This window comes from Phyllosticta capitalensis (genome assembly GCF_038381095.1).
Source record: "Phyllosticta capitalensis strain CBS 128856 chromosome Unknown BKA78scaffold_7, whole genome shotgun sequence".
Classification (NCBI taxonomy): Eukaryota; Fungi; Ascomycota; class Dothideomycetes; order Botryosphaeriales; family Phyllostictaceae; genus Phyllosticta; species Phyllosticta capitalensis.
This window is the reverse complement of record NW_027117445.1, coordinates 1674152-1698282: the sequence shown is the minus strand read 5'-3', so window position 1 is coordinate 1698282 and position 24131 is coordinate 1674152. Positions and strand designations below refer to the sequence as shown.

General features: G+C 54.1%; 8 protein-coding genes across 8 annotated transcripts; 3 read left to right on the top strand and 5 right to left on the bottom strand.

Annotated features, from left to right (window-relative positions):
* Positions 1-1718: 1718 nt before the first annotated feature.
* BKA78DRAFT_253932 (uncharacterized protein) lies at positions 1719-3626 on the top strand (the record flags this gene model as incomplete). The annotated part of the gene is made up of 4 exons (XM_066884859.1): positions 1719-2476; positions 2527-2906; positions 2953-3367; positions 3422-3626. 4 exons carry the CDS (start codon positions 1719-1721, stop codon positions 3624-3626), a joined length of 1758 nt encoding a protein of 585 aa, XP_066742873.1.
* A 99-nt stretch (positions 3627-3725) lies between these two features.
* Positions 3726-4535, bottom strand: BKA78DRAFT_169300 (Mss4-like protein). The gene is made up of 4 exons (XM_066883208.1): positions 4339-4535; positions 4121-4282; positions 3882-4002; positions 3726-3813 (listed from the first exon to the last, which is right to left on the bottom strand). Exons 1-4 carry the CDS (start codon positions 4441-4443, stop codon positions 3788-3790), a joined length of 414 nt encoding a protein of 137 aa, XP_066742872.1. The 5' UTR covers positions 4444-4535; the 3' UTR covers positions 3726-3787.
* A 392-nt stretch (positions 4536-4927) lies between these two features.
* BKA78DRAFT_253170 (band 7 family-domain-containing protein) lies at positions 4928-5872 on the bottom strand (the record flags this gene model as incomplete). The annotated part of the gene is made up of 2 exons (XM_066884798.1): positions 4928-5449; positions 5552-5872. 2 exons carry the CDS (start codon positions 5870-5872, stop codon positions 4928-4930), a joined length of 843 nt encoding a protein of 280 aa, XP_066742871.1.
* A 336-nt stretch (positions 5873-6208) lies between these two features.
* On the top strand, positions 6209-6782 carry BKA78DRAFT_354510 (cytochrome b-c1 complex subunit 8; the record flags this gene model as incomplete). Its single annotated transcript, XM_066891742.1, has 4 exons — positions 6209-6240; positions 6326-6351; positions 6478-6655; positions 6728-6782. The coding sequence occupies 4 exons, from the start codon at positions 6209-6211 to the stop codon at positions 6780-6782; spliced, it is 291 nt and encodes a 96-aa protein (XP_066742870.1).
* Positions 6783-9195: 2413 nt separating this feature from the next.
* BKA78DRAFT_319328 (EthD domain-containing protein) lies at positions 9196-9862 on the bottom strand. The gene is made up of 3 exons (XM_066888849.1): positions 9705-9862; positions 9443-9639; positions 9196-9387 (listed from the first exon to the last, which is right to left on the bottom strand). Exons 1-3 carry the CDS (start codon positions 9855-9857, stop codon positions 9327-9329), a joined length of 411 nt encoding a protein of 136 aa, XP_066742869.1. The 5' UTR covers positions 9858-9862; the 3' UTR covers positions 9196-9326.
* A 1621-nt stretch (positions 9863-11483) lies between these two features.
* On the top strand, positions 11484-18249 carry BKA78DRAFT_345216 (polyketide synthase; the record flags this gene model as incomplete). The annotated part of the gene is made up of 4 exons (XM_066890482.1): positions 11484-11773; positions 11822-13001; positions 13049-13303; positions 13356-18249. 4 exons carry the CDS (start codon positions 11484-11486, stop codon positions 17979-17981), a joined length of 6351 nt encoding a protein of 2116 aa, XP_066742868.1. The 3' UTR covers positions 17982-18249.
* A 356-nt stretch (positions 18250-18605) lies between these two features.
* On the bottom strand, positions 18606-21091 carry BKA78DRAFT_319319 (sugar transporter family protein). Its single transcript, XM_066888848.1, has 4 exons — positions 20332-21091; positions 20143-20254; positions 19295-20096; positions 18606-19204 (listed from the first exon to the last, which is right to left on the bottom strand). The coding sequence occupies exons 1-4, from the start codon at positions 20847-20849 to the stop codon at positions 18900-18902; spliced, it is 1737 nt and encodes a 578-aa protein (XP_066742867.1). The 5' UTR covers positions 20850-21091; the 3' UTR covers positions 18606-18899.
* Positions 21092-23049: 1958 nt separating this feature from the next.
* On the bottom strand, positions 23050-24122 carry BKA78DRAFT_332440 (Alpha/Beta hydrolase protein; the record flags this gene model as incomplete). Its single annotated transcript, XM_066889985.1, has 3 exons — positions 23050-23608; positions 23678-23977; positions 24100-24122. The coding sequence occupies 3 exons, from the start codon at positions 24120-24122 to the stop codon at positions 23050-23052; spliced, it is 882 nt and encodes a 293-aa protein (XP_066742866.1).
* Positions 24123-24131: the final 9 nt, after the last annotated feature.

The following is a 24131-nucleotide window of genomic DNA, read 5'->3' as shown; positions in this document are numbered from 1 at the left end:
AAGTCGGTGCCGCCCAACGTTCACAGGCGTTGCTTAAGGACAGAGGATGAGAGGTTGGTTAGGCTCCAGGCGTATGAGGTCTCGGAAAGTTGAAGGATCCATCCATCTGGAGGAGACAAGGCTGAATTTTGTTCATCGCATTGGCCCTCGAAGCCGTCGCGGCCCCCACATAACACCAAGAGGTGTCAGCCTTGCACAGGTCATTGATCAGTTGGCGGTGAGACGGAGGCGTTGAGATTCAGACTTCCAGGGCTTAAGCGCCTGCCCATGCATCCCTCTCTCACCAAAGAATACCGGATCTTCGCACGCAGTGGGTATAAAGCGGCTGTGCATGTCAGGAAGTCAGCAGAGGCTTGAGAGAAATTCTTGCGCTTGCTGAATCGCCAGCTGGGTTTTCGAGAGGCGAACGCTCGCACTTGCAGATCAACGCACTCCTGCCAGCGCAAATGGGTGCGACAAAACTACCCTCCGCGCGGGCCAAGGGGAGTCTGACCGCCCAACCTATGCATTGATTTCTGATTTGTTATCACTACCAGCAATACCATATAAAATGTATTGTAACCATGGTAGCGCAGGGTGGTGTCAGCTGCCGGCAGAAAAACCGACCTGGCCCCTCCGGCCGCACGGCCGCGCGCGAAGGGTAGTTTTATCGCATCCGCGCAAAGGACGAGCAGTGGCCTTTACCCCAACCTCATGAACAACCTCTGAGTGGGGGCTTCAACCACGACATCAGAGCTCCTCATACACATTACTGGTCGATAACGCATTGTGAGTTCACCGCTTTCCATTTTGTTTCCTTTCATCGCTTTCGCCTTCCCGTCTTTCGCAACATGGACCACGAGTCGTTTATGCGACATTATGAACCATTCACACACCAATTTGGCCCCTGACACCGTCATGTCACCCTTTCCATCTCAAATTCCATCTCGCATCTCGAAGTCTTGCGAGAGATGCTATATAATGGCTGCCGAAGACACGTTCTTTGCGGTGCTTCTCATGTACGCGCACAACAGCGCGGGGTACAAAGGGGGCGCAGCCAAGGCTGTGTGCGAAAGTCGCTGATGTACTTTGCGGATCGTTATCGCAAGGGGTCTGAAATGCGAGGCTGACTCCAGCCTCCAGTCTGACAGCCACGACCATATACATAATTGAGCACTTTGCTGCCGGGAAAAGGCTCACATTGAGCCTCCGTTTGGCTCACCAACATCGGCCAAGGCTTGAAGCCCGCTTTTCAATCGTTCGAGACAGATTTTTGCTGTGCAAAATCCGCTGTATTGAAAGACGCTGTCAATACAACAATTTAGCCCCATCATCGACAGAGGCAAAGGTCAAGAGGCTTGGGCGCAGATCACCCTGATCCCATCACGTGCATCTTCTACTCAAACTATGGTCGAGACGTCAAAGAAGTTGTTGCACGCAATCTTACCGACAAGGTTTGTCTCTACGCATGCGCAGCATTTCGTTTTCGTCGTTCCAGTCGCACAGAGCTTCGAGACACCCGAACACATGACTGATGGTGTCCAAGGCTCAGAAGGAACGAAAACCAGACATCTCCGAGTGAAAAGGACAACAAGTCACTGCCACGAAGACTTTTAATGCGCTCTCCATCCGGAAAACGCAAGCGAGAAAACGTCCCCAGTGAAGAAGAAGCCAAGGCCGGCACATCAGCACAGATGGGGGCCGACAAAAATACCAACGGCGGCCCCAAGCCCCTTCCGATGCCACCAGGAAATGTCACTAAGAATGGAAACCGTGACTGGCAAGATGTGCAAAAAGAGAGTCAAGATGCTTTACAGCAATGTTTTCAGGACCCTGGACTTCAAGACTCTGTCAAGCAATACGAGAAATTGCGCGAAGGTCTTTTGAAAGAATTGGGGCCAAGATGTTGGGACTACACGGCAAAGACGGGTGCTTCTGAAGCGGAGCTGAAGGCTGCAGAGATAGTGCAGCGAATCCGAGAAGACGAGCGGGTCAACCTGTTCGGCAACGTACCTTCGGAAGCAATCCCAGGACCAACATCCAGAGACATGGGTGGCCAATTTTTGACAAACTTGTCAAGAATCGAAGAAAGCAAGCTCTTTGACATAACAAAGCAGATGCCCAAGGGGGCGCATCTTCATGCTCACTTTAACGCGGAGCTGAATGTTAGCGACCTGCTAAGTAGAGTTCGAGACATGGACACCATGTTCATAAGGGCTACTCGGCCATTAGTAGAGTCCGAGGACTACATGGAAACAGAGATGGTATTCACTGTGCTGCCCACAGATCATCCCGAAGCAGACCCTTTCTCCAAAGATTATAATCCGGATTTCAAGACGCCGGGAAGTAATCCCTGGATGAAGTGGAAAGTTTTCCAGTACAAGTTCTTGACGAAGCGTCCCGAAGCCCTCGGTAGCATAGATGCGGAGACTTGGGTCAGGGGTAAAATGGTCTTGCAGGAAGAGGAGGTCTACGGTGTAAAGCAAACGCTAAATGGGTACGTTTCTGCTGTGAAGCCCAAAAGACTACAAAAACTTACTTTTCCAGCGTTTGGGCTCGATTTAATCAAGCTACCCGGTGCTTCAAAGGTCTTCTCAATTACGAATCCGGCTACCGAGCATATGTCCGCCTCGCCATGCAGAACATGGTCCGGAACAAAGTCATGTACGCCGAGCTGCGGCCCATGCTCCTGGACAAGGCCTTGCCGACCGACGACGGCCTCGGAAAGATCGATCTGAAGGGGCAGATGCAAATAGTGACGGAAGAGGTTGAGGCATACAAGCGTGACTTGGGCCAAGACATTTCCAAATTCCCCTTTGGCATCAAGATCATTTACTGCACGCCACGATCCATACCCAAGGAGCGCATGCGTAGCGAGCTGGCAGACTGCATTGCGCTCAAGGAACAGTTCCCCGATCTCATCTGCGGTAAGGCACGGAATATTCCTCAACATCGACTAGGAACTAACTTGAGCAGGATTCGACCTCGTAGGAGCGGAGGACCGGCCCAACCACATCGGCTTCTACGCCGAGGAACTGCGGGCCTTCATGTCGGTTTGCGAGAAGAAGGGCCTCGACATCCCATTCATGTTCCACGCGGGCGAAAGCCTGCTCGACACGGGCGGCTCTCCGTCGAGCGACCCGCACTGCTCCAACCTGTACGAAGCGGTGCTGCTGCACTCGAAGCGGGTCGGCCACGGCTTTTCGCTGCTGAAGCACCCGCCCGAGTTTGTCGACAAGTTCAAGGCGGCCGGCATCTGCATCGAGCTGTGTCCCGTGTCGAACGAGATGCTCGGCCTATGTCAGAATGTCAAGCAGCATCCGTTCCCGGAGATTTTGGCGGCGGGCATCCCGTGCACTGTCAACGCGGACAATCCGGCGCTCTTCCAGTAAGTTTGGACCACGCCTGTTGTCAACCTGGATTTTTCTGACCTTGCGCGCAGGGCGAACATGTCGCACGAATTCTACCAAGTCATGGTTGGCGATCCCACCATGAATCTGCATGGATGGCGACAGCTCGCCGAATGGAGTCTTCAGTACAGCTGCTTGTCGGCTCAGGAGGTCGAGCAAGGGTTGAAATACTGGAGAGAGTCGTGGGAGGAGTTTTGCTCTTGGATTGTGACGACGTATGGAGACAAGCCACAGTAGCCTGTCAGGGGTGACAATGTACGCGGGGACGTACAATTGAGAGCACATCAGATATTCGTAGTCTCAAATATAATCTCTATTCGCAATGACCCAACATCACTACCCGACCGCAGCACCCTAAGCCCCTGGCACCTTCACACCAACCCACCGTCGCCAGTTCATCACTGTTCCGTATTCTGGACAGTATCTGCACATCCAAACTACAGGTTAGCTCCCACAACCAATGCAATCCAATCACAGACAACGACAACTGACCTGACACGCGCGGCATCCAGCTCGCGCGATGTTTGACAAAGTTTTCCTTCTTTGGCGGCAGCGCGTCGGGGTCGTCGAGAGTGCCCACGGTGACATAGCGCCAGTGTGATTTTGCATGTTCCTAAATCATTGCACGCCGTCCCATGCGGCTGCAGGTGAGCAGAACCCGTAAAAATGAAAGATGGACAATGAGGTGCTGGAGGCGGCCAAGTGGGCTCGCAGGTAGATGGTGGGCTTACCCCGTACTCGATGATGAGGCTGCCGCACGTGTCGCAGAACTCGCGGGTGACGACGATGCCGGAGCCGTTGTCGGCGGCGTGCTCTTTCGGCTTGCCTTGGGTGTACGTGAAGGCGTCGCGTGGGACTTCGGTAGTTAGGCCATAGTTGGTGCCGTATGCTTTCTGTTATGGGCGGCGGGTTAGGATGATTATTTAAGGCATGGTGCGATGGGACTGACTTTGCAGTTCCCACAGTGGCAGAGCGACGTTGTCGCGTCGTCGGGCGATTTGAGATTGATTTCGTATACTATCGCGCGGCAGAAGCAGCTTCCCGTAAGCTTCATGGTTTTTGGTGGATATGGAATGTGTCGCAGTTGACAATTAGATGTCAACTCATGAGAGCGCTTGGAAAGTTGTTCAAGGACCGCGGCCTGTTAGATCACGTCATTCTGGCAGCTCCATATAGTTATGTGCCACATTAACGGGCACATTTACCCAACGGCACACAGACAAATTACTCGAGCTCCTTCACCACCATGATATCAAGAGGCATCCCTTAAACCTTTGGTGTAATGAAATGGGGTTTGCAAAGGCGCATCGCGGCAATACCTTGGAGCCGATGAGAAGACTATTTAAGCAACTGTCCTGTCTGGTTGGCCGCGGATCTTTCGCAGGTTCCTTGAGGCTTGATTTGGAGAGCTTGTTTTTCATTGAAGGGGAGAATTTGTTCCCAGAATTACACAAAACCAGGGCCAAAGCCTTGAGTATACGCGCCAGAACTCACGTCGACATGCCACTTCGCTTTTCTTTCGTCTTTTATCCTTCTCCTTATCCCTTGAGAGGCAGCAGGAAGTTGCCTCCAGTCTGTCCTCCCTCGGCCGTCTTTCCACCCGGCAGGTAGGTGACTGCTGGGTTCTTGGCCAACATCGTCGCAATCTCCTTCTGAGTCTCGATTCTTCTGATCTGGAGCAGACCATCTCCAGACTTGGCGACCGCCTTGCTGATGGTTTCTGCCGCCTCGGCCTCACCCTCAGCGCGAATGACGTTGGCTTGCCTCTCTTGCTCAGCCTTCTCGACGACGAATCGTGCGCGCTCCGCCTCTTGCTGTGCGATCTGCTTCTCCTCTACAGCCTTGGTGAATTCCTTGCCGAAGGTCATGTGCGTGATGGAAACGTCCTCGAGAGCGATGTGGAATTCTTGGGCGCGCTTGAGCAGCTCGGTGCGTATGCGGTTCGAGACAGCCTCACGCTGGGTGATGAGCTCGGCAGCGTCGAATTGGGCGACGATGGCCTTCAGGACTTCGTTGCCAATGGAGGGGAGAACACGCTCGTCGTAGTCTGTGCCAAGGTTCTATTGCGACAATTAGTCAACCATGAATCCAAGAGCGTCAAAAAGTGGGTTGTAATTGAGCCTGGAACTGGGAAATACTCAATCTTTCGCAAAGCATCTTACCTGGTAGATCCGGGGCAGCATCCGAACTTCGGGCCTGTGCAGCACTCTGAGCGTCAAGCTCACCATCTGCAAGTCCTTGCTGCCAGTTGTGGTCGAAATGTTCCTCGGCTTCGTGCGCACATCATAGACGATAGACCTTTGCACCCAGGGGATCAGGAAATGTGTTCCCTCATTGACGACCGTCTCTTTCACACCCTGGAATCTGTCGAAGATGACAGCGCGAGTGCCACCTCGGACGTCGTAGATGGAAGCTTGGCCGACAGAGAGGGCGATGAAACCGGGAACGGCCCACTTGTAGGCGCGCTGCAACAGTGCCTCCATGATTGCGGATATTGAAGACAGTTGCTGGGATGCGGTTGGAGGAGGCGGCGGCGTGGAGAGGTGGAGTGGTGATGTGATGCGCGGGAGCAGTTCGTCGACGAATGTTGAGCACGGACCTCTCTTCGCGGAGATCGCGCGCGCCGACGGCTGCACGTGATGTAAAAACGCCAAGACCAGGACCGCCGAATCGCAGCTCGGATGAACCAATCTCGACTTGAACATTGCAGAAGACCTCCGAACCAAACCCTCAACTCGCCCTTCTGTTGTCGCCAGCAACAACCAACCTCGACTCTCTCCTCTCCAACCCTACAAACCTCACATCTCGAATCCGACACAATGGGTGGCGGCGGTGAAAGATTGCCTAACCAGTACGTCCTCGCCTCCAAGCTGCGCGCCAAAACTGTTGCGCACCCAGGCACTTTCATCTGAATGGAACTAACATGCACATCACAGGTACATGGGAGGATGGGGTGACTTTGGTATGCCTTCTCACTCTTCCTTACACCCTCGAGGGGCCGACTTCCGCATTCGCTCGACTTCTCCCTGCGCCGAACCCGCAACAATCCGATACTTCGACCTGGACAATGGCTGACGCAAAGGCTCAGGCTCCCCCGCCCAGAAGGGTGTTAGCTCTTACGCTCTCTCCATGAACCGCCAGAGGGCTCTCGGCGGTGCTTTCCACAACGCCATCTTCAACACCTTCCGCCGCACGAGGCAGCAGATCCTCTTCTGGGCCCCTTCGATGATTGGAGGTTACTTCCTCATGACCTGGGCGATTGAGAGGTGAGAACCGCATCCCCAAAACCACAATGAGGACATATGGGCGTTGATGGCTGACTTGGTTGTTTTCCACAGGAATGAGTTCCTGAACTCGAAGGAGGGCCGCGCCATGTACGCCGACTCGGAGTAGGCCGATCGTGTCTAGGAGTCGAAGAGAAGAATTCTTTTCTGCCGTCTGATTGGAGTTGTGTATAAAGACCCGAAGATCCCGATAGATTTGCATCCGATGAAGCCTTCTTGTTTTCAAAACCGACGACCGCAATCCTCAACGAGCGTGTTCCGTGATGCTCGAAAACTATAGTGCAAAAGACCCTGTATCGTTCCTCGAGGCCGCAAGATATGGAATAAAAGCACTTGCGTGGTGGTGACTTTTGGTCCTCTTAGGTTCTTCGACTTTGCGTGGAACTGAAATGATGACACGAAGGACAGAAGCTTGCCGTGACCAACCCACGAGAGACGGAGCAAATATTCATGCGGAAACAAGTTCTGCTTGGCCTTCGTGGCTTCGTGAATATCCAAAAATATCCAGACAAACCTGCTCTTAACGGGTTTGGAATCAGAACTCGAAGATTGCCCAACACGATGCGTGGCTTGGGTCGATTCAGCCTGCCTAGAGCTACAAACTTCCATTCAATCATCTTATCTCCAGGAGCCACCGCAACGATTTGAACATGGCCTGCACAGAAAAGCCAACTGCAGACCAGCTCGCGCCTGCCATAGTGAGCGCCAGGGCTCCAACTTCCTAAATCGGCCTAGCGCAGTAGCGCGTTCCTGTCGCGGCCCCCACTCGCGTCTCTCAACCTCCGCCATGCACTCGGTGCGCGTATTCGACCAGTCAACCCCGATACATGCCCCGAATCACCAGCCTTCGCGGTTTCTCTGCTGACGACGACGTGAGACGCGGCCATCTGTGGACGCTCGCTGCCTGCTTTTCTCCACCGCTCCTCGCGCGGCGCCCAACTTTAACCAGCCTCTCTCCAAGGCGGAATTGGTGAGCGGGAGCCTTGGTATTGTTTGCTTCCCGAAAAATGAAAGAGTGAGACAGCAGGCCGCCTGGATGGTCTTGCGGTCTGGCTGTCTCAACTCTTTCTCTCTCCGCGGACCCGCGGAGAATCAATCCTCTGATCCTACGACTTGGCCACGGGCTCCGACAACAGCTCGTTTGTTAAGCATGTGGTTCTTTGGAGATGTTCGGACTTATCCTTATCACGAAGCGCCGAACTGAAACGGTACGTCTTGCATCGTCTTGTTTAGGAAGTTGCTTGATCTTAGTCGATGTTGCCGATGAGGAGAGGCATAATAGCGATTATTGATGTCGCTTTTGCCCATTCTGCTTGAAGAGCTCTTGGAAATTCTTGATCGTGGACGCCCTGCCGGCAACATCATCAGGCAAGGGAGTTCTCCCAGGACATCCTTGGTTATTGACAAACCTGTTCTTGTTATTCAAACTAAGCCATGTACAAGGTCTTTGCGTCCTAAGTTTTGCTTGCACATCAATTCTTGACACCTCTGCACGTCTTCGGTATCTATCTCTCTGGATTCCAGTCCCGATGGCTTGCCGCTAGCCGCAAAACTCCAACTTGAAGGAGCTAACACAAAGGCTGTCGACGTAGCCCGCAAAGACGATGTCTATCGACCTTGTAGCGATGTCTGTGGTCTTTCCCGCCAGGATTTTCTTCAACGGCTAAGCCAGGAATACGTCAGCAGCTTCCCGCCTTGTGCCCGAGTTCATCTGATGATTTTGGGATCGCCGACAAAGGCCTGAACCCGCGCACAACCGACTCGTCACCTCGAAAACTCTTTACTTTCGCTGGAGGAACTTGCAGCACCGCAAAGGATGCAGCGGATCATACACAAATCCTCCGCGTCAAGGCCTCAGAATTCACGGTCCTTCTTGTGTGCGAACCAGCTCTTGGCCGTGAGATGGACGCGAGATGGACGCGAGACTCGCATCAGATTGCCCAGGGACTCGATGATCCAGTGCTGTCATCAACCAACAGTTGTATCAGCTCGAGTAATGAGGGGTTTTCACGGGGAACTATCGAAGAGACTCCAGGAGTCCCAATATGGAACAAGATCACGTCCTTTACATTCAGCGGAACATGGGACATCTCCGTAATCACCGCTGCTTCAGCCGTCCGTATCAAATTCGGATCTCAAAATTTGAGGCGCATCAGCGACACGTCGGCGGGCATGACCGTTTCGCTCGTTTCCGAAAGGTTGAAACTCAGGAGACTGGCTCATCATACTCATCCTGTGGAAGAAGCAAATTTTGTATGGGCCCACATGGGAGCATCAACAAATGCCGCCAGACAAGACCCAAGACCTCAAAGCAGACAAAAGGTCGTCCCACGCTATGCTCGAACGTAAGCAGGGGGCATAGAATGGGAAGGAAACGACGAGCTGAACATCTCGCGGGAAACAGGTCGAGAGCACCGTGAAATTTGGCCCCAGGCCCGAGCATTCAACAGGCCGATAAGATGTTTCACATGCTCAGTATAAGCACTGCCCCACGTGGCACAAGGCAGAGGCTTGCGAAAGCTGTCATGATAAAGACTCATTTGGATATGCGTCATTCTACGGCCCCAAAGTCTCCATGCTGTGCGAGCCTGGAACTAGCGACAAGATTCCCGTAAGGATGGATTCTGCAAGCCTCCGCCGCCGTCTGGCACCACTAGCTCAACGCCACAACCTTTCCATCCCGCAAAATCGGAGTGTACCAGCCAATTGTCATTCTGGTAATAATATCAGCACGCAAACACACTCAGTTCACAGCGGAGCAACACATACTGGGACCTCTTTGTATCAGCGAATTTTTCGTGATCAGGGCCCGCGTTCTTCTTGAAGAATGGGTCTTGCTTCATGTTCACGAAGCAATCGATGTCTGGGAAAACAATCTGGATGCAGACATCGTAGTCGGCAATGTTTGCAAACTGCGGGTCGTACAGCTTTCCCATGAGAGGCCGAGTCTTGCTGGTGTTGTGCGTCTAGGCCCGTTAGCTATATGACATCCTTCTCAGACACCGCAGGAGAAAAGAGATTCACGACGTACCATGGACCAGGAGAGGAAGCCATACTTCTCCATCAAGTCGCGAACAAGAGGAGCGTGGGTGTTGACCATATGGTCTCGATACTCGTCCTCGGAGATACCCTCCTTCTTGTAGCCGAGAATGCTGAGGCAAAGTAACTTTTGTTCGTGGTCCATGATGCTCAGAGATGATTGCAACGAATCCTAATGTTTTCACAGACAAGAAATCTAGGTCCCTATATATCAGGGACAGAATTTTTTCCGGCAAAAATAGCAGTCGCGCGCATAAGAGCTAAGACTGCTCCAAGATGGCCCAAGACGGAGCTCCTGAAGGCACCGACATTTTTGGAAGCTATTCGGATACGTGCGGGGACCGAACTTCATGGCCCTCAATTCCCAGAAAACCACCGCCACATCTAGTCCCCGGTTGTTCCAACCACGAGACCACGCGCGCCGCCCCCAAGCCGCTACGCAATGCGTTTGGCTTGTGCGCAGGAGCGTCCCTCGGTCGTCCGACGTAACTGACACTTGGGGCCCCGCTGCGCAAAGCGTTTTCCCAAACCGGATAATCTAATCGATCAGCGTCCGGATCAGACAGACATGCCCTCGAGTTGTATGCGAGTCAAAGGTCTCAAGTACGACTACGAGTCCCGAAGCTCAGGTCCAATTTGAAGGTCATAGTAAAACTGACTTGAGCACTAGATGTCTGCCAATGAGCGCCACGGAACTGCGGTAAAGCACGAGTGCGCACGTAAAATAGCTGTATCGGGCAACTTTCTCAGGAAGAATACAGCAAACCGAGGGACGAGAACTCCCTTGGTGCCCTGACTAAGCGATTTTCGGCGAACGACCAGAAGTCTGGGACCGAGTTTCAAGGGTCCGTCTGTTCGTACCGCAGACCCATCGTCATTGCAAGCCATTGGGAGAACAAGCCTTGCCCAGCCACTGACGGCGAGGAGCCCTTGACTTTCTCATTGCGGAAAGTCCAAGAAGGGTATCACCGCAGCGGCCAAAACTGGCCCGAACCACCACAGTTTGACGCACTTTACCAAAGTCCTCATCTATCTAATCAAAGATCCCGCTAGCAAAGGCCGCTCGAGTGATGGCATGGCGTTTGCGTGATAAACGCATGCATCTCCAAAAATACGCCCACGTCTTCCGCCTTGGGTAGAATGATGGTCGGTCTGCGGATATTCCCAACAGGACGGTGCACGATAGCGTCCGCCACACAGGGTCTGAGCAGTTTGCGACCTTTCACGCTGTGCAACGGCCCTGCAGGTGTGCTTCAAACACGTTTTTCTCGCGTTCGCTAAGCGCGACGGTTTCCGCCCTTCTCGGCTATGCGTCAACTTTTGGTCCTCCGGGGACAATAGCCGATGTGCATTGTCTCTCGGCGATGCTTTCTCGACCACCTTGACGTTTCTTTTCATCCCTTCTGACAGGAGTTTAGTTCGCTTCCCGCCTAATTGTGTCATCACATGAGGCTTCTATGGTAGACATTGTGGCGGATCCTGCGTAAGCCCCCCGGTGACCGAGGGCGCGCTGACAGGGGTCTTCGCGCATCGCAACCTATGCTATGCAGTCTTGAGAATGCTTTGCGATCTGCCAGAGGAAAGTTCAAACAATATAAGTGTCTCGACAAGTACCGACTTGGAAATCCATCATCAACTGGATCAACAACACCTCGACTTCAATCAATTCTCTTGAGCATCTTGAATTGATTAAAAGCATCTCTGCCTCATTTACATTTTGTTCAACAAGACTTCTCTTAGACTTCAAAAGACTTCCCGCATATAGACCACAATGGACAGCACCATGCAGATCCTTGTGTTTGGTGACCTCGCGGTACCGTACGACGCCGGCCTGAAGCGCCTGCTTTCGAAAAGGGACAACCCGACATTGACCTCGTTCCTCAACGAAGTCTGTGCTGCTTTGAAGATTGAGACGGTGACTCTTCCGGCTAGTCAGAGAACAGCTTTTTCACGCTTCTCGACACTGCAGGAGCTCCACTTTGCTCATCGGCAGTCACAAAATGGCAACTGTGCAATCGATTCTGCTCTCGTTTGCACATATCAGCTTGCCTCATTCATTGCGTAAGTTTTCAGTTGACTTCTGGTTTCTATTTTGCTAATATTCGGCAGACACTACAGTGAAAAGAAGCGACCCTACCCCACCAAAGCCAATACCTATGCTTTGGGGAGCTGCATCGGCGGCCTTGCAGCCGCAGCCATCAGCTGCAGCAAGAGCATTTCTGATCTTACTTCGACCGGCATTGAGGCCATCAAGATTGCCTTCAGGCTTGGTCTTGCAGTCATGGAAATGAAGAGCCGGATCATTCCCGACCACGAAAAGACATCCTCTTGGTCAATGGTCGTTGGAACATCTGAAGAGAAGGCCTCCGAGCTCGTGAACGACTTTTCTGAAAAGGCCGGTCTTCCAGCAACCTCGCGCCTCTACATCAGCTCGGTTGGTCACGGTAGCGTCACTGTGACTGGACCGCCAAACAACCTCCGAGAATTCTTCTCGCAAAACCACCAGCTCAAACCAGCTGCGACCTCGATCGATGGCCCATTCCACGCTAGCCATCTCTACTCAGCCAAGGACATCGAGAATCTCTTGGATCTCTCTTCTGAGGTCTTCGAATCAGTTCCCACCATCCCATTGATCTCCAACGAAACCGGTGCTCCGTTTGAGCAAGAAACCTACGGAAACTTGCTCCGTGCCATCTTGTCCGAGTCTCTGCTCAAGCAGCTGAGATGGGACAAGATGCTCGAGGGTGTCTCCAGATCTGTCGCAGCGTCCATATTTTCCGGATGCTCCGTGGTTCCGTTCGCCGCAAGTGGTGTTCAGGGGCTCGTTTCAGCCCTGAAGCGTTCTGGACTCAGCGAGGTCAACGTGGAAAGCCCAGCGGTCGTTCCCGAGTCCGAGGCCAAGAGACCTCGCGAGCAGTCCAAGATTGCCATCATCGGCTTTTCAGGCCGCTTTCCGGAGGCTGAATGCAACCAAGCTTTTTGGGACCTTTTGATGGCCGGTCTCGACGTGCACAAGGAGATCCCCAAGGATCGCTTTGACCCCAAGCTTTACTTCGACCCGACTGGAAAGAAAAAGAACACCAGCGGCGTCATGAACGGCTGTTTCATCCCTCATCCGGGTTGGTTCGACGCCCGTTTCTTCAACATGTCCCCACGTGAGGCATCCCAAGCCGATCCAGCTCAACGCTTGGCCATCATGACGGCCTACGAAGCTATCGAGATGGCGGGAATTACTCCAAATGGCAGTCCGTCGACACAGAAAGACCGCGTTGGCGTGTTCTATGGAGTGGTAAGCTGCACTGCCCTTCGCTTTACAGCCCAAGCTAATTTCAACAGACAAGTGATGACTACCGGGAGGTCAACAGTGGCCAGTGCATTGACACCTACTTCATTCCAGGCGGCAATCGCGCATTCATACCTGGTCGCATCAACTACAACTTTGGCTTTAGCGGGCCCAGTTACAGCGTGGACACCGCTTGCAGCTCTAGTCTCGCGGCTGTCCATTTGGCGTGCAACGCATTGTGGAGAGGTGAGGTAGATTGCACAATCGCTGGTGGAACAAACGTTATCACTAATCCAGACAACTTCGCTGTACGTGCAACATCCTAGTTTCTTTCTCAGTAATTATGCTAATTATTTTTAGGGTCTGGACCGTGGCCATTTCCTTTCCCGCACCGGCAACTGCAACACGTTTGACGATGGTGCGGACGGATACTGCCGAGCAGATGCTGTCGGTACCGTTGTCCTGAAACGCCTGGACGATGCCCTGGCAGACGGAGACCCGGTGTTCGCAACGATCCTTGGCGCCTGTACGAACCACTCTGCCGAATCTGTCTCGATCACTAGGCCCCATTCGGGTGCCCAAGAGGCGGTGTTCCGCAAGATCCTCAACACTGCAGGTGCCGATCCTTCGAGTGTCAGCTATGTGGAAATGCATGGCACAGGCACCCAACATGGCGATGCCGTTGAGATGACTTCGGTTCTCAACGTCTTTTCGCCTCGGTCTGATCCTTTGTACTTGGGCTCAGCCAAGTCCAACATTGGCCATGCCGAGTCGGCTTCTGGCGTCGCTTCGCTCATCAAGGTTTTGCTCATGATGGAGAACAGCGCTATTCCTCCACACTGCGGCATCAAGACCAAGATCAACCACAACTTCCCGAAGGATCTGGAACAGCGCGGCATCCGCATCGCCATGAAGGCAACGGACTGGAAGAGACCCGAGCTTGCGCCTCGCAGGGCCTTTGTCAACAACTTCTCTGCTGCTGGGGGCAACTCATCTGTCCTCGTCGAGGATGCCCCCGTATTGGCTCCGAAGTCGGCTCAAGACGCTCGCTCTCAACACCTGGTTGCTGTATCCGCAAGGACTCCAGGCTCTTTGAAGAACAACATTCAAACTCTGGCCCAGTTCATTGCCCAGAATCCATCTGTTTCTCTGCCCTCCCTGTCCTACACAACCACCGCTCGTCGCATCCACCACAACTTCCGCGTCATGGTGTCGGGTTCTGATCTAGGAGCTGTCAAGGGTGCTTTGGATGCTGCAGGAAACCGGGACAAGTATACCGCTACTGCCGCTGGCCTTCCTTCCATCTTTGTCTTTACCGGTCAAGGCTCGCAATACCTCGGTATGGGCAAGCAGCTCCTGTGCCTGCCCCAGTTCCGTGCGGACATTGAAAGATTCGATGGGATCATCAAGAACTACGGATTCCAACAGATCATGTCCATCATTGACGGCAGTTGCACGGAGGATCTCGCTACTCTGCCGCCCTCGACCATCCAGTTGGCGATGGCGTGTCTCGAAATGGCCCTTGGCAAGTTTTTGAAGACGCTGGGAGCTGTTCCTCAGGCAGTCATTGGCCACTCACTTGGCGAGTACGCTGCGCTGAATCTGGCTGGCGTCTTGTCTGATGCCGACACGATTTACCTTGTCGGCAAGAGGGCTCAGCTTCTCGAGAAGCATTGCACTGTTGGAAGCCATGCTATGCTTTCGGTCGACTCGTCTGTCCAGGGGCTGTCTCAGTATCTCGCTTCGCACAAGACTTTGGAAGTTGCGTGCATCAACGGTCCAAGTGCCACTGTGCTCAGCGGACCCGCGGCGGACATCAACATTGCCGAGGGGGAGTTGAAGGCAAAGTCGATGAAGACCATCAAGCTCAACGTCCAGTTCGCCTTCCACTCGGCACAGGTTCAGCCTATGCTTGATGCGTACGAGGAGGTTGCCCGCTTTGTGCAGTTAGAGGACCCTAGAATTCCTCTCGTCTCGCCACTACTTGGAAAGGTTATCACCAAGGCAGAGGACTTTGGTTCTCCAGCTCGCTACCTTAGCCGCCACTGCAGGGAGACGGTCAGCTTTGAAGAGGCTCTGCGCATCGCGCCCTCTGAGAAGGCAGTCTGGATTGAGATTGGTCCTCATACTGTCTGCTCTGGCATGGTCAAGGCCACTTTGGGCACGCAAACCACGACACTTGCAACGCTCCGCCGTGGCGAGGATGCCTGGAAGACGCTGACCGGTGCTCTCACTGGCTTGTACGAGCGTGGTCTGGACATTGACTGGAACGAATACCACCGTGGCTTCCGCAACGGATTGACAGTACTGAAGCTCCCATCTTACAGCTGGGACCTCAAAAACTACTGGATCGACTATGTCCATGACTGGTGCTTGACCAAGGGCGATGCGCCAGTCAAGGCCCTTCCGGCGCCGCCGTCGCCGACTCCAGCCCCTGCACCGATTCTTTCGTCGTCTGTCCACAGAGTGCTTGAAGAAAGGTTCTCCAAGAACGAGGCTACAGTTTTGGCCGAATCGGATCTGGCCCATCCTGACCTTCAGAGGCTGCTGCAAGCCCACAAGGTCATCGGCATCCCGCTGTGCACCTCTTCGGCTTGGGCAGATGTTGCTCTGACCCTTGCAGAGTACCTGCTTGAGAAGTCCTCTGTCGCCGGCAAAGAGCAGCTTGGTGTTGCAGTGACCGACATGGCAGTCGACAGGCCGCTGATCTCCAACGGTCAGCCGTCGCAGCTGGTTCGCATGACAGCCACTGCCAACTGGTCCGAGAAGACCATGTCTGTCAACATTTACAGCGTGAATGCTGAGGGCCGCAAGACGATTGACCACGCCAAGTGTACTGTCAGGCTCAGTCCCAAGCAGTCCTGGCTCAATGAGTGGAAGCGTATCGCGCATCTCATTCAGGGTCGGATCACAGACATGCGCAAGGGTCTGACGGACAGTTCGGACAGCGCTCATCTCATCAAGAGCGGCATGTTCTACAAACTCTTTGGTGCCGTCGTCGAGTATGACGACTTCTTCAAGGGCCACCAAGAGGCCATCATGCGCAGCGATGACCATGAGAGCACTGGCCGTGTCAGGTTCCAAGCAGTCGGTCCTGATGCCGGCAAGTGGACTGTCAGCCCGTACTGGATCGACAGCATTGGCCAAATCACTGGCTTCACTATGAACGCCAATGAGGCGACCGACTCGAAACAATTCGTCTACGTCAACCACGGCTGGGACAGCCTGCGCATTGCGGTGCCGTTTGATGTCAGCAAGGAGTACACGACATATGTCAAGATGCAGCCCAAGAACGAGAAGGAGTATTCCGGCGACGTTTTCGTCCTTGACGAAGGTGTCATTGTCGCTGTCTATGAAGGTGTTACTTTCTCCAAACTCCCCAGACGCATCATGGAAATGGCACTTTCTCAGGCTACGGGTGGCGCCGTCAGGACTTCTGCCCCTGCTCCCAAGGTTGCTCCTGTTACCAAGGCAAACCTGGCTGCCAAGGCAGCTGAGTCGAAGCCGAAGAGGACATCAACTCCTCGCAAAGCCAGCCAAGCAAAGGCCTCAGGCGCATCTGAAGCATCCCAGAAGGCTCTCGCAATCATCTCGGAAGAAGTTGGTGTTCCAGTCCCTGAGCTCGATCTCAATGAGGAGCTTGCTGCCTACGGTATCGATTCGCTCCTGGCTCTCAACGTCGCCAGCAAGTTCCGCGAGGACCTGGAGATTGACATTGACTCATCTGTCATCATTGAGTCTGCCTCGATCAAAGACTTGTTTGCCAAGTTGAACCTCGGACAGCAGCAGCCGGCACCTCCGCAAGATCCATCTCCCTACAGCTCCGACTCCTCCTCGAGTGACGCAGATGACGAATCGGACATGGCATCAGTATCCTCCAAGACTTCCATCAGCGATGAGGAGGCCGCAGATCGCAGCAAATGTCAGCAATCTCCTGCCGTCATGGAAGTCGTTACCAAGCTACTTGCCGAAGAAATTGGTGTGTCCATGTCAGAGCTCACTGACGACGAGGAACTTTCCAACCTTGGCCTTGACTCCCTCATGTCTCTCACCATCACCAGCAGGATCCGCGAGGAGCTGCAAATCGATGTCGACTCGGACTTTCTGCTCGCCAACACCACGCTCGGGTCCATCAGGGCGAAGCTTGCACCCAGGAGCTCGGGTCCTGCATTCATCGAACAGCCCTTTCCGCCTGCGTCGTCGGTTCTGCTCCAAGGGCGCCCCAGCACCGCTACCAAGACCCTCTTCCTCTTCCCCGACGGCAGCGGCAGCGCAACCTCCTACATGTCTCTTCCCCCGCTCGACCCCAGCGTCGCCGTCTACGGACTCAACTGCCCGTTCCTCAAGCGCCCCGAGGACATGAAGTGCACGCTGCGCGAGCTCACCAACCCCTACCTGGCCGAAATCCGGCGGCGCCAGCCGCACGGCCCGTACTTCCTGGGCGGGTGGTCTGCGGGCGGCATCTGCGCCTACGACGCGGCGCAGCGGCTGACGGCCGACGGCGAGACGGTCGAGCGGCTGCTGCTCCTCGACTCGCCGAACCCCATCGGCCTGCAGAAGCTGCCGGAGCGCCTGTACGACTTCTTTGACAGCGTCGACCTGTTCAGCAACGGAGAAGGCCACAAGGCGCCGGCCTGGCTGCTGCCGCACTTCCTCGCCTTCATCGACGTCCTCGACACGTACGACCCGGTGCCCTTTGCCGACGCCGCGTTGGCTCCCGAGACGCGCATCGTGTGGGCCCTCGACGGCGTCTGTGGCGACGGCGACGACGGCCGCATCCCCATGCCCGAACCGCGCGACGACGATCCCCGCGAGATGAAGTGGCTCCTCAACGACCGCACCGAGCGCGGTCCCAATGGCTGGGATCAGCTCGTCCCGGCGGACAAGATTGGGATCGAGTTGCTCGAAGGTGCAAACCACTTCTCCATGATGCATGGCAAGCCGGTCAAGCAGCTGGGTGCCTTCATCAAGAGGGCTCTGGCTTGAGATGAAGGTGTTGATGTTTCCAATTGTCTCTTCCTTTGGCGGAAAGTCGTGAGCGTTCCCGTTTTGTCTTGATTTCCATCTTTCAAACTTTTCACGTGCCCTTTTCTCCTTTCCTTCAGTGCTTCCGCTCGCTCAGGTCTTTGTTCGGAGTTGTTGGATTCGGCTTTTCCTTGGATGCATGAAAATATTGCCTAGACTGTTGATAGACTGGCCTCGTACTGTTTCTAGCATGGTCCTTTCGTAGCTACAAATTCAGAGATGCTCAAACCAGCCCGCTCCTTAATATAGTGTACAGGCATGTGATTGGTAAGCAAATCAACGAATGACAACGAAGAGCTTTTTATTTTTGGGGAAATCGATGCAAGCTGACATAAGAAGGTGAGCAGGCCTGCATCTGCCAGCATTCGTCTATAGGTAGGAGGAAGGAGACCAAAGACTGAAGCGGAGAAGTCAGAGTCTCTCCCTCCCTCTCTCTCTTTTACTTGAACTTGCTCACTTGCTTATGGCAGAATGAGTCATGAATGTTCGTCATTTCCCCATCGTCGCGGTCGCTAGGTATCGATTTGCCCTTGTGATCGACGGATCAGGGGAGCAGAACCAAAAGCTCGTCTGGTAAGAGGGAGCCTTCTATCTAAGGAGTAAGGATGCGTGGGCAGACGAGGGAGCAAAGAAAGCCGCAGGCAGCAGTTGGTCCATGTAAGTCGTACTAATTAGGTAAGTCGTGTAAATATTTGAGAGAGACCGAGTTTCGCAGTCGTAGTAGTCCACCAACCATCCGCCCGCCAGAAACATAGCCAACCAACCAGCCAGCCCGCCAACAAAAGAAACGGCATCCCAAAAGAATCAACCCCAGCACCAAACCCCGTTCCCCCGCGACCTTTCCCATCTCCTCATCATCCCCTTGCCCGCCCCCTCCTTCTACACGGCCTTCTCGCTCGACACGAAATGCGCCTTGCCATGGCCATTGCCGCCGCCGTGGGACGTGCTGACGCTCAGCTGGCGGCCGTAGTCGTCGACGACGCTGCTGTCGACGTCCTCGTCGAAGACGTCGACCTGGGTCGACTCGAACTTGCGCGCGCTGACGCGCCGCTCGAAGAGCAGGTCCAGCTCGGCGAAGGAGCGCCCGCGCGGCTCGGGCACGCGGAAGTACGTGTAGATGATGCAGCAGAAGGCGATGGCGGCCCAGAAGAAGCCCGTGAAGTTGCTCCAGTCCCATTCGTCGGCTGTGAGGATTGACATTGGTTAGACGTCGTCCAATTTTGGTTGATTTGGTGGGGGGAGGTAGGGAAGATCAAGGAGAGGGCGAGACTTACGGTTCAGCATGTATGGCGACATGACGCCGCAAATGATGCCGACAATGTTGTACAGGTTGCGGCCGAGCACGACCGTCTTGATCTGCAGGCGGCGCGTCGACAGCTCGCCGACGAGCGAGTAGCACACGGTGCCGACGGTCAGCTGGTAAATCATGGCCCAGCAAATCATCAGGCTGCCCGTAGCCATGGACGCCGCGTCCTTGTGCGCGTCGGGCACCAGTCCCAGGAAGCCCATGATCAGGAGCATCAGGCAGAGACCGCAGAGACCGTACAAGTACAAGGTACGCCGTCCAATTCCCCTGGCCATCAGGAACCACGCGCCAATGGTGCCGACCATGTTGATGGCGTACTGGCCCATCGTAAAGTCGAATGCGTGCGACGACGATAGGCCGGCCTGCTCGAGGAAGTAGGTCGAGTAGTTGGAAAACGAGTTGCCAGACAAGTTTTGCATGGCCCAACACATGCAGATGATTTCGGTCCGCCGCAGATCGGTCCCCTTGAAGCAGTCCAGGTATGTGGCGCCCTTGGTGATGCGGTCTTCGAGCGCCGTCGTGTGCACCATCATGGCTATCGTTTCGTCTGGGTCAAAATCTTTGACGCGTTTGGTACTTGTTAGTCGCAGTAGGCTACGTTTGGCGTCTTCTATGCGGCCTTTGCGGACGAGCCACCATGGCGATTCTGGGGCGAACATGATGGCGAAGAACAAAGGGACCGGCCACATCCATTGCAAGGCATATGGAATGCGGTATGACCACTGGTCATCGCGATGGAGCAATCCTTTTATCACGCTTACACCAATAAGCTGGCTGGGTCAGTCGCTGTCTTGAAAATGGATATGGTCAACCCACCTGTCCCAGTCCCCAGCAAAAGTTGACGTATGTCGTCAGATAGCCACGCATGGCTACAGGGCTGACTTCGGAAGCATACGTGACGGTCAGGGTCTGAAAGACGCCCCACGGACTATGATCAACGCATCAGTCAGCACGCACAAATTAAGCGAGCCGAATAGGAAATTGCAATGATGAGGGAGGACCTACATGCCGGCCAGGACCTCGGCGACCTGGAGTTCGACGACGCTGGGGGCGGTAAAGAAGATGGCGATGAAGCCCGTCAGGAGCACCAGGCAGGCCATGACGGTATAGCGGTAGCCGAATTTTTCAGACACATAACCGTTGATCATGAGACCAATGATTTCGCCGCAAAATGCACCATTCGAGAGGCCGGATTGCCATCGTGCGGGGATCTGATATGATCCGTCTTTTGCGAGCTCGCCGTACTTGCGGTTGAAAGCGTCGACGGCGTAGAAGCTTCCAAGAAGGCAAATTTGGTAGCCTTCCATAACAATGCAGGTGCTGATCGTCATACTCCACGCAATGGCCTTTGGGTAGAGCCGTATGCCTTCGAGCAGAGTCATGCTCTGCTCTTTTTCCGTTGCGGCCTTGGCGTTGTGCTTGACGGCCTCCATCGTCTTGGAGCTTTCGAGCCGGTCCTCGGGAGGAAAATGCAGAGGCGCATGGTGGGCGGCAATGTCGTTGTCTGCCATTGGGGGCGCCATGGTTGCTGGGCTTCGTTGGCCAAAGCCGTGGCACGTCTAGCGAGGTTGACTGTGGAGTGAGGTTGAAGAATGGTAAAGGACCGGTGGGTGTAGCCGCGTAGGGCAGGGGTCGATCTTGTCCCCACTTATATACTTTTTTCTTCAGTTTTTCCGACGAGTGCGGGGCCCCACGGGGAGAGTTGGCCGTTCGATGTTCGAGAAGACCCACTGGACCCACTATATGTACCTCTGCTGTGGTTTTGAGAGCCGTGTCGAGTCTAGAAACTTTGTTAAAAGCGGCTCGCTTGGCCCTGTCAACACCACCTTGTCTGCTTGCCGTCGTCGAACGATATACACCTTGCGATAAGGAAACTGAAGACTAAGCAGCAGTCAGGGTACAAATCGCTGGAACCAACAGCCCAGCAACTCGATGCACGAGTCAAACAATGCGCTGTTGTGAGGGAGTAGAGACTTTTGGCGGATTCAAGAACCCGTCAAGATTTGTGCCGACAAGAGGTTTTGCGTGTTTAATTTTGTATAGCGCGTGCGCGGCCAGGATTGAGCTGGTTCAAGACTCCATCTGCACGTCAATTCAAACAACAAAGGCACAGCGGGAGGCCTCGCCCGACCTCGTGACATCTCCACATCTTTACCGGTGTTATTTGGTGCCTCTGCAGAAAAGATATGTGGTCGACGAGTAGCCGAGATGCCACGGCCAAGAGAGTCAGCTTCGATTTCATTCGGCCGTGCTTTTAGCCTCGAGTCATGAGCGGAACGTGGCTGACCGTGAGTGCGCTGTGACTGGACGAGGAGAGCGGAGGAGGCGTTGGAAGGTGCCGTGCATGGTTGCGGAAAGTCAAGGGATAAGGCACGGACCGTGAACCGTGATGAAGAAACAGAAAGCGCGTTGGGACATGTCGACGCGCAAAGAGATGAAGTCGGCAGGTGCTCGCTTGCCGTCTCAGGTCTGGGCGGCAAAATGGCGGCTATGCATCCACTGAACATCGACGCAACTGGAGTTGGTCTTGAGGGCGACTATCATTGGAATTTTGTCGCGAAGGTACTTCGGAGAACCCGAGACTCAACCTCGAGAAGTCAATGTGTAATCCGGCGTATGAAGCTGGTTGTGTGTCGCAAGTTGTATGATCGCCCAGGCCTCAAAGTTGGTTCAACAACCTCAAGGGATATATGGTTTGCCATGAACGTGTCCCTCATTCGATCTTGATCCACTGATGATTCAAAAAAGCTCTCCAACCCTTGACTGGACCTGCATGAGCTATGCATAGTCGTTACTTGTAAAAGTCTCCTTCAATTGCCGTCGGCAAGAGCGAGATGCAAGATGTTTTCTACCAAGCGCCGCCAATTTCCAAATCTGCCAATGGAGCTGCGAGGACGAATGTACGCGATATTAGAGAGTCTGTGGGACTGAGACCTGCTCGTAACTCTCAATTCAGGTTTGGATATCTTCGGTGGGATCGTTGCGCGAACTGATTGTTGGGTCGTGGGACATTCAACGTCGAAGTACCATCCGTGTACCTGCCTTTGAGATCAGACCGAGGTTGGCATGCAGTCGAGCCGCATTGGAATGTTCAAAACCGCCAGTCCAACGGCCATCACTGATTTTGTCGTTGGCGTCTGCTGCAATATCACGGCGCTATTCCGTATCGGGAAGCACGCGACGGAAGGTTTCCCGCTTGAGCTTGAGAAGGCTTGCTCGATTCAGAGGAGCACGGCGCCGAGCTTTCAGCTGACTTTCAGCGGGCGGAATCTTCCAAGGTCAGCGGGAAGTCAGCGGATTCAGTTTTCCATCGCCGATTTATTTGGTGGAGCCACCGTTGAAAGATGGCAGAACATGCGAGTCCTAAAAGTCTTGGAAGCCCTCCTCTATACGACCTACCCGAACGCCATCCGGCTATATCGTCGGATGAGGAACTGTGAGGCTTGAAAACTCCATAAAGAGGCCTTGGTAAGGCGGGAATGCGTTCCCTTTGTCGTTCTGTATTCCGTTGACGGTCTGGTGACCATCAGTCTTCTCCAAGTGTTCGGAAAATGTCGAGTTGATTCGGAGTGCATTAGGAAAGCGGAGAAGAAACATGACTCGAAGTTGTTGTGGAAGATGAGAGAATCTTATGGATAAAGAGAAGAGTTGAGAAATTCAAGCAAAGGGGTATCTGAACGGCGAGAACAGAGAACAAGAACTCGGAGAAAATACAAATGCTTATCAAAAGCCCTCCTTCGCGAGCATGTCACAGATATCCAAGTACAACGCTACGGCATTGAAGTTTGGTCGAGTACCAACTAGACTGTACAGCATCCACTTGACGCGGCTGGTCCAGTTGATCAGATCCAGATGGCTCACACCAAGAATCGTGCCTTTGTACGTTCCCCATCTGCTGCTCCCAACGCTCACTAGTCCATCATTCGGTGCTCCCCCTTCCAGCTTCTTCACCACATCGTGGCTCGGTTTGAAAACGCTCCAGCGCGTAGGTTCCAGGCTGGCGCCATACGAAAAGTACCGCGTCCCTTCCGCGTCAGGAGTCTTGGGATTGAACTCTTCGCACACGTACTGGCGAGTCAATTGGGAAAAGGCACCCGTTTCGAAGCCCAGGCGTTCGATTAGAGCGTAGATACGTGGAAGATTCGCCTCGCCAATTTCGCCCATGACGTAGTCGGCAAATGCGGAACCGCGGTGAGGAGTTGCAATGGTGGTGAGAGACTTGACCGCGATACCGGCAGGCTGCAGGCGACTAATCATGTAGCGCGTGTCGAGCCCGCCCATGCTGTGTGCGATGATGTTGACGCTCTGAGGTTGGTAAGACTGGCCAGGTTCAGCGGCGGTTGGAGCCAACGCTGAACTGATGCGCTCAGAGAGCATTGCGGCGCGCGATTCAATACTTCCTGATGGCGATACGGAAGCCGTGATGACGCGAATGTCACGCGCTTCGAGAGCTTCGCGGATCCCGCGCCAATACTGTATTCCTGGGACGTAGGGTCCGGCAAGGCGTAGTTCATCGAATCCCAAGAGGCCGTGAGCCAGGACTACAGGATGCTTGGGCTTGTCGTATTTTGCGCGGATCTCTGCGTATTCATCTTTGATTTCTCTTCCAAGATCGGTGATGCGAGGGTCCACAGGACGAGACGGGGACTGTCTTGGTCGCGGGCATGTGGAGAATGTTCGCGTCCAGGATTGTGGCCGAGGTTTGAGCAAGATCTGGCGACTGGTGCAGAAAGTAAGGGAGAGAGCCGTTGTCATTGTCATCGATCCATGGACGGGTTGAATGTCGAAGTCTGCATGGAGTGGGT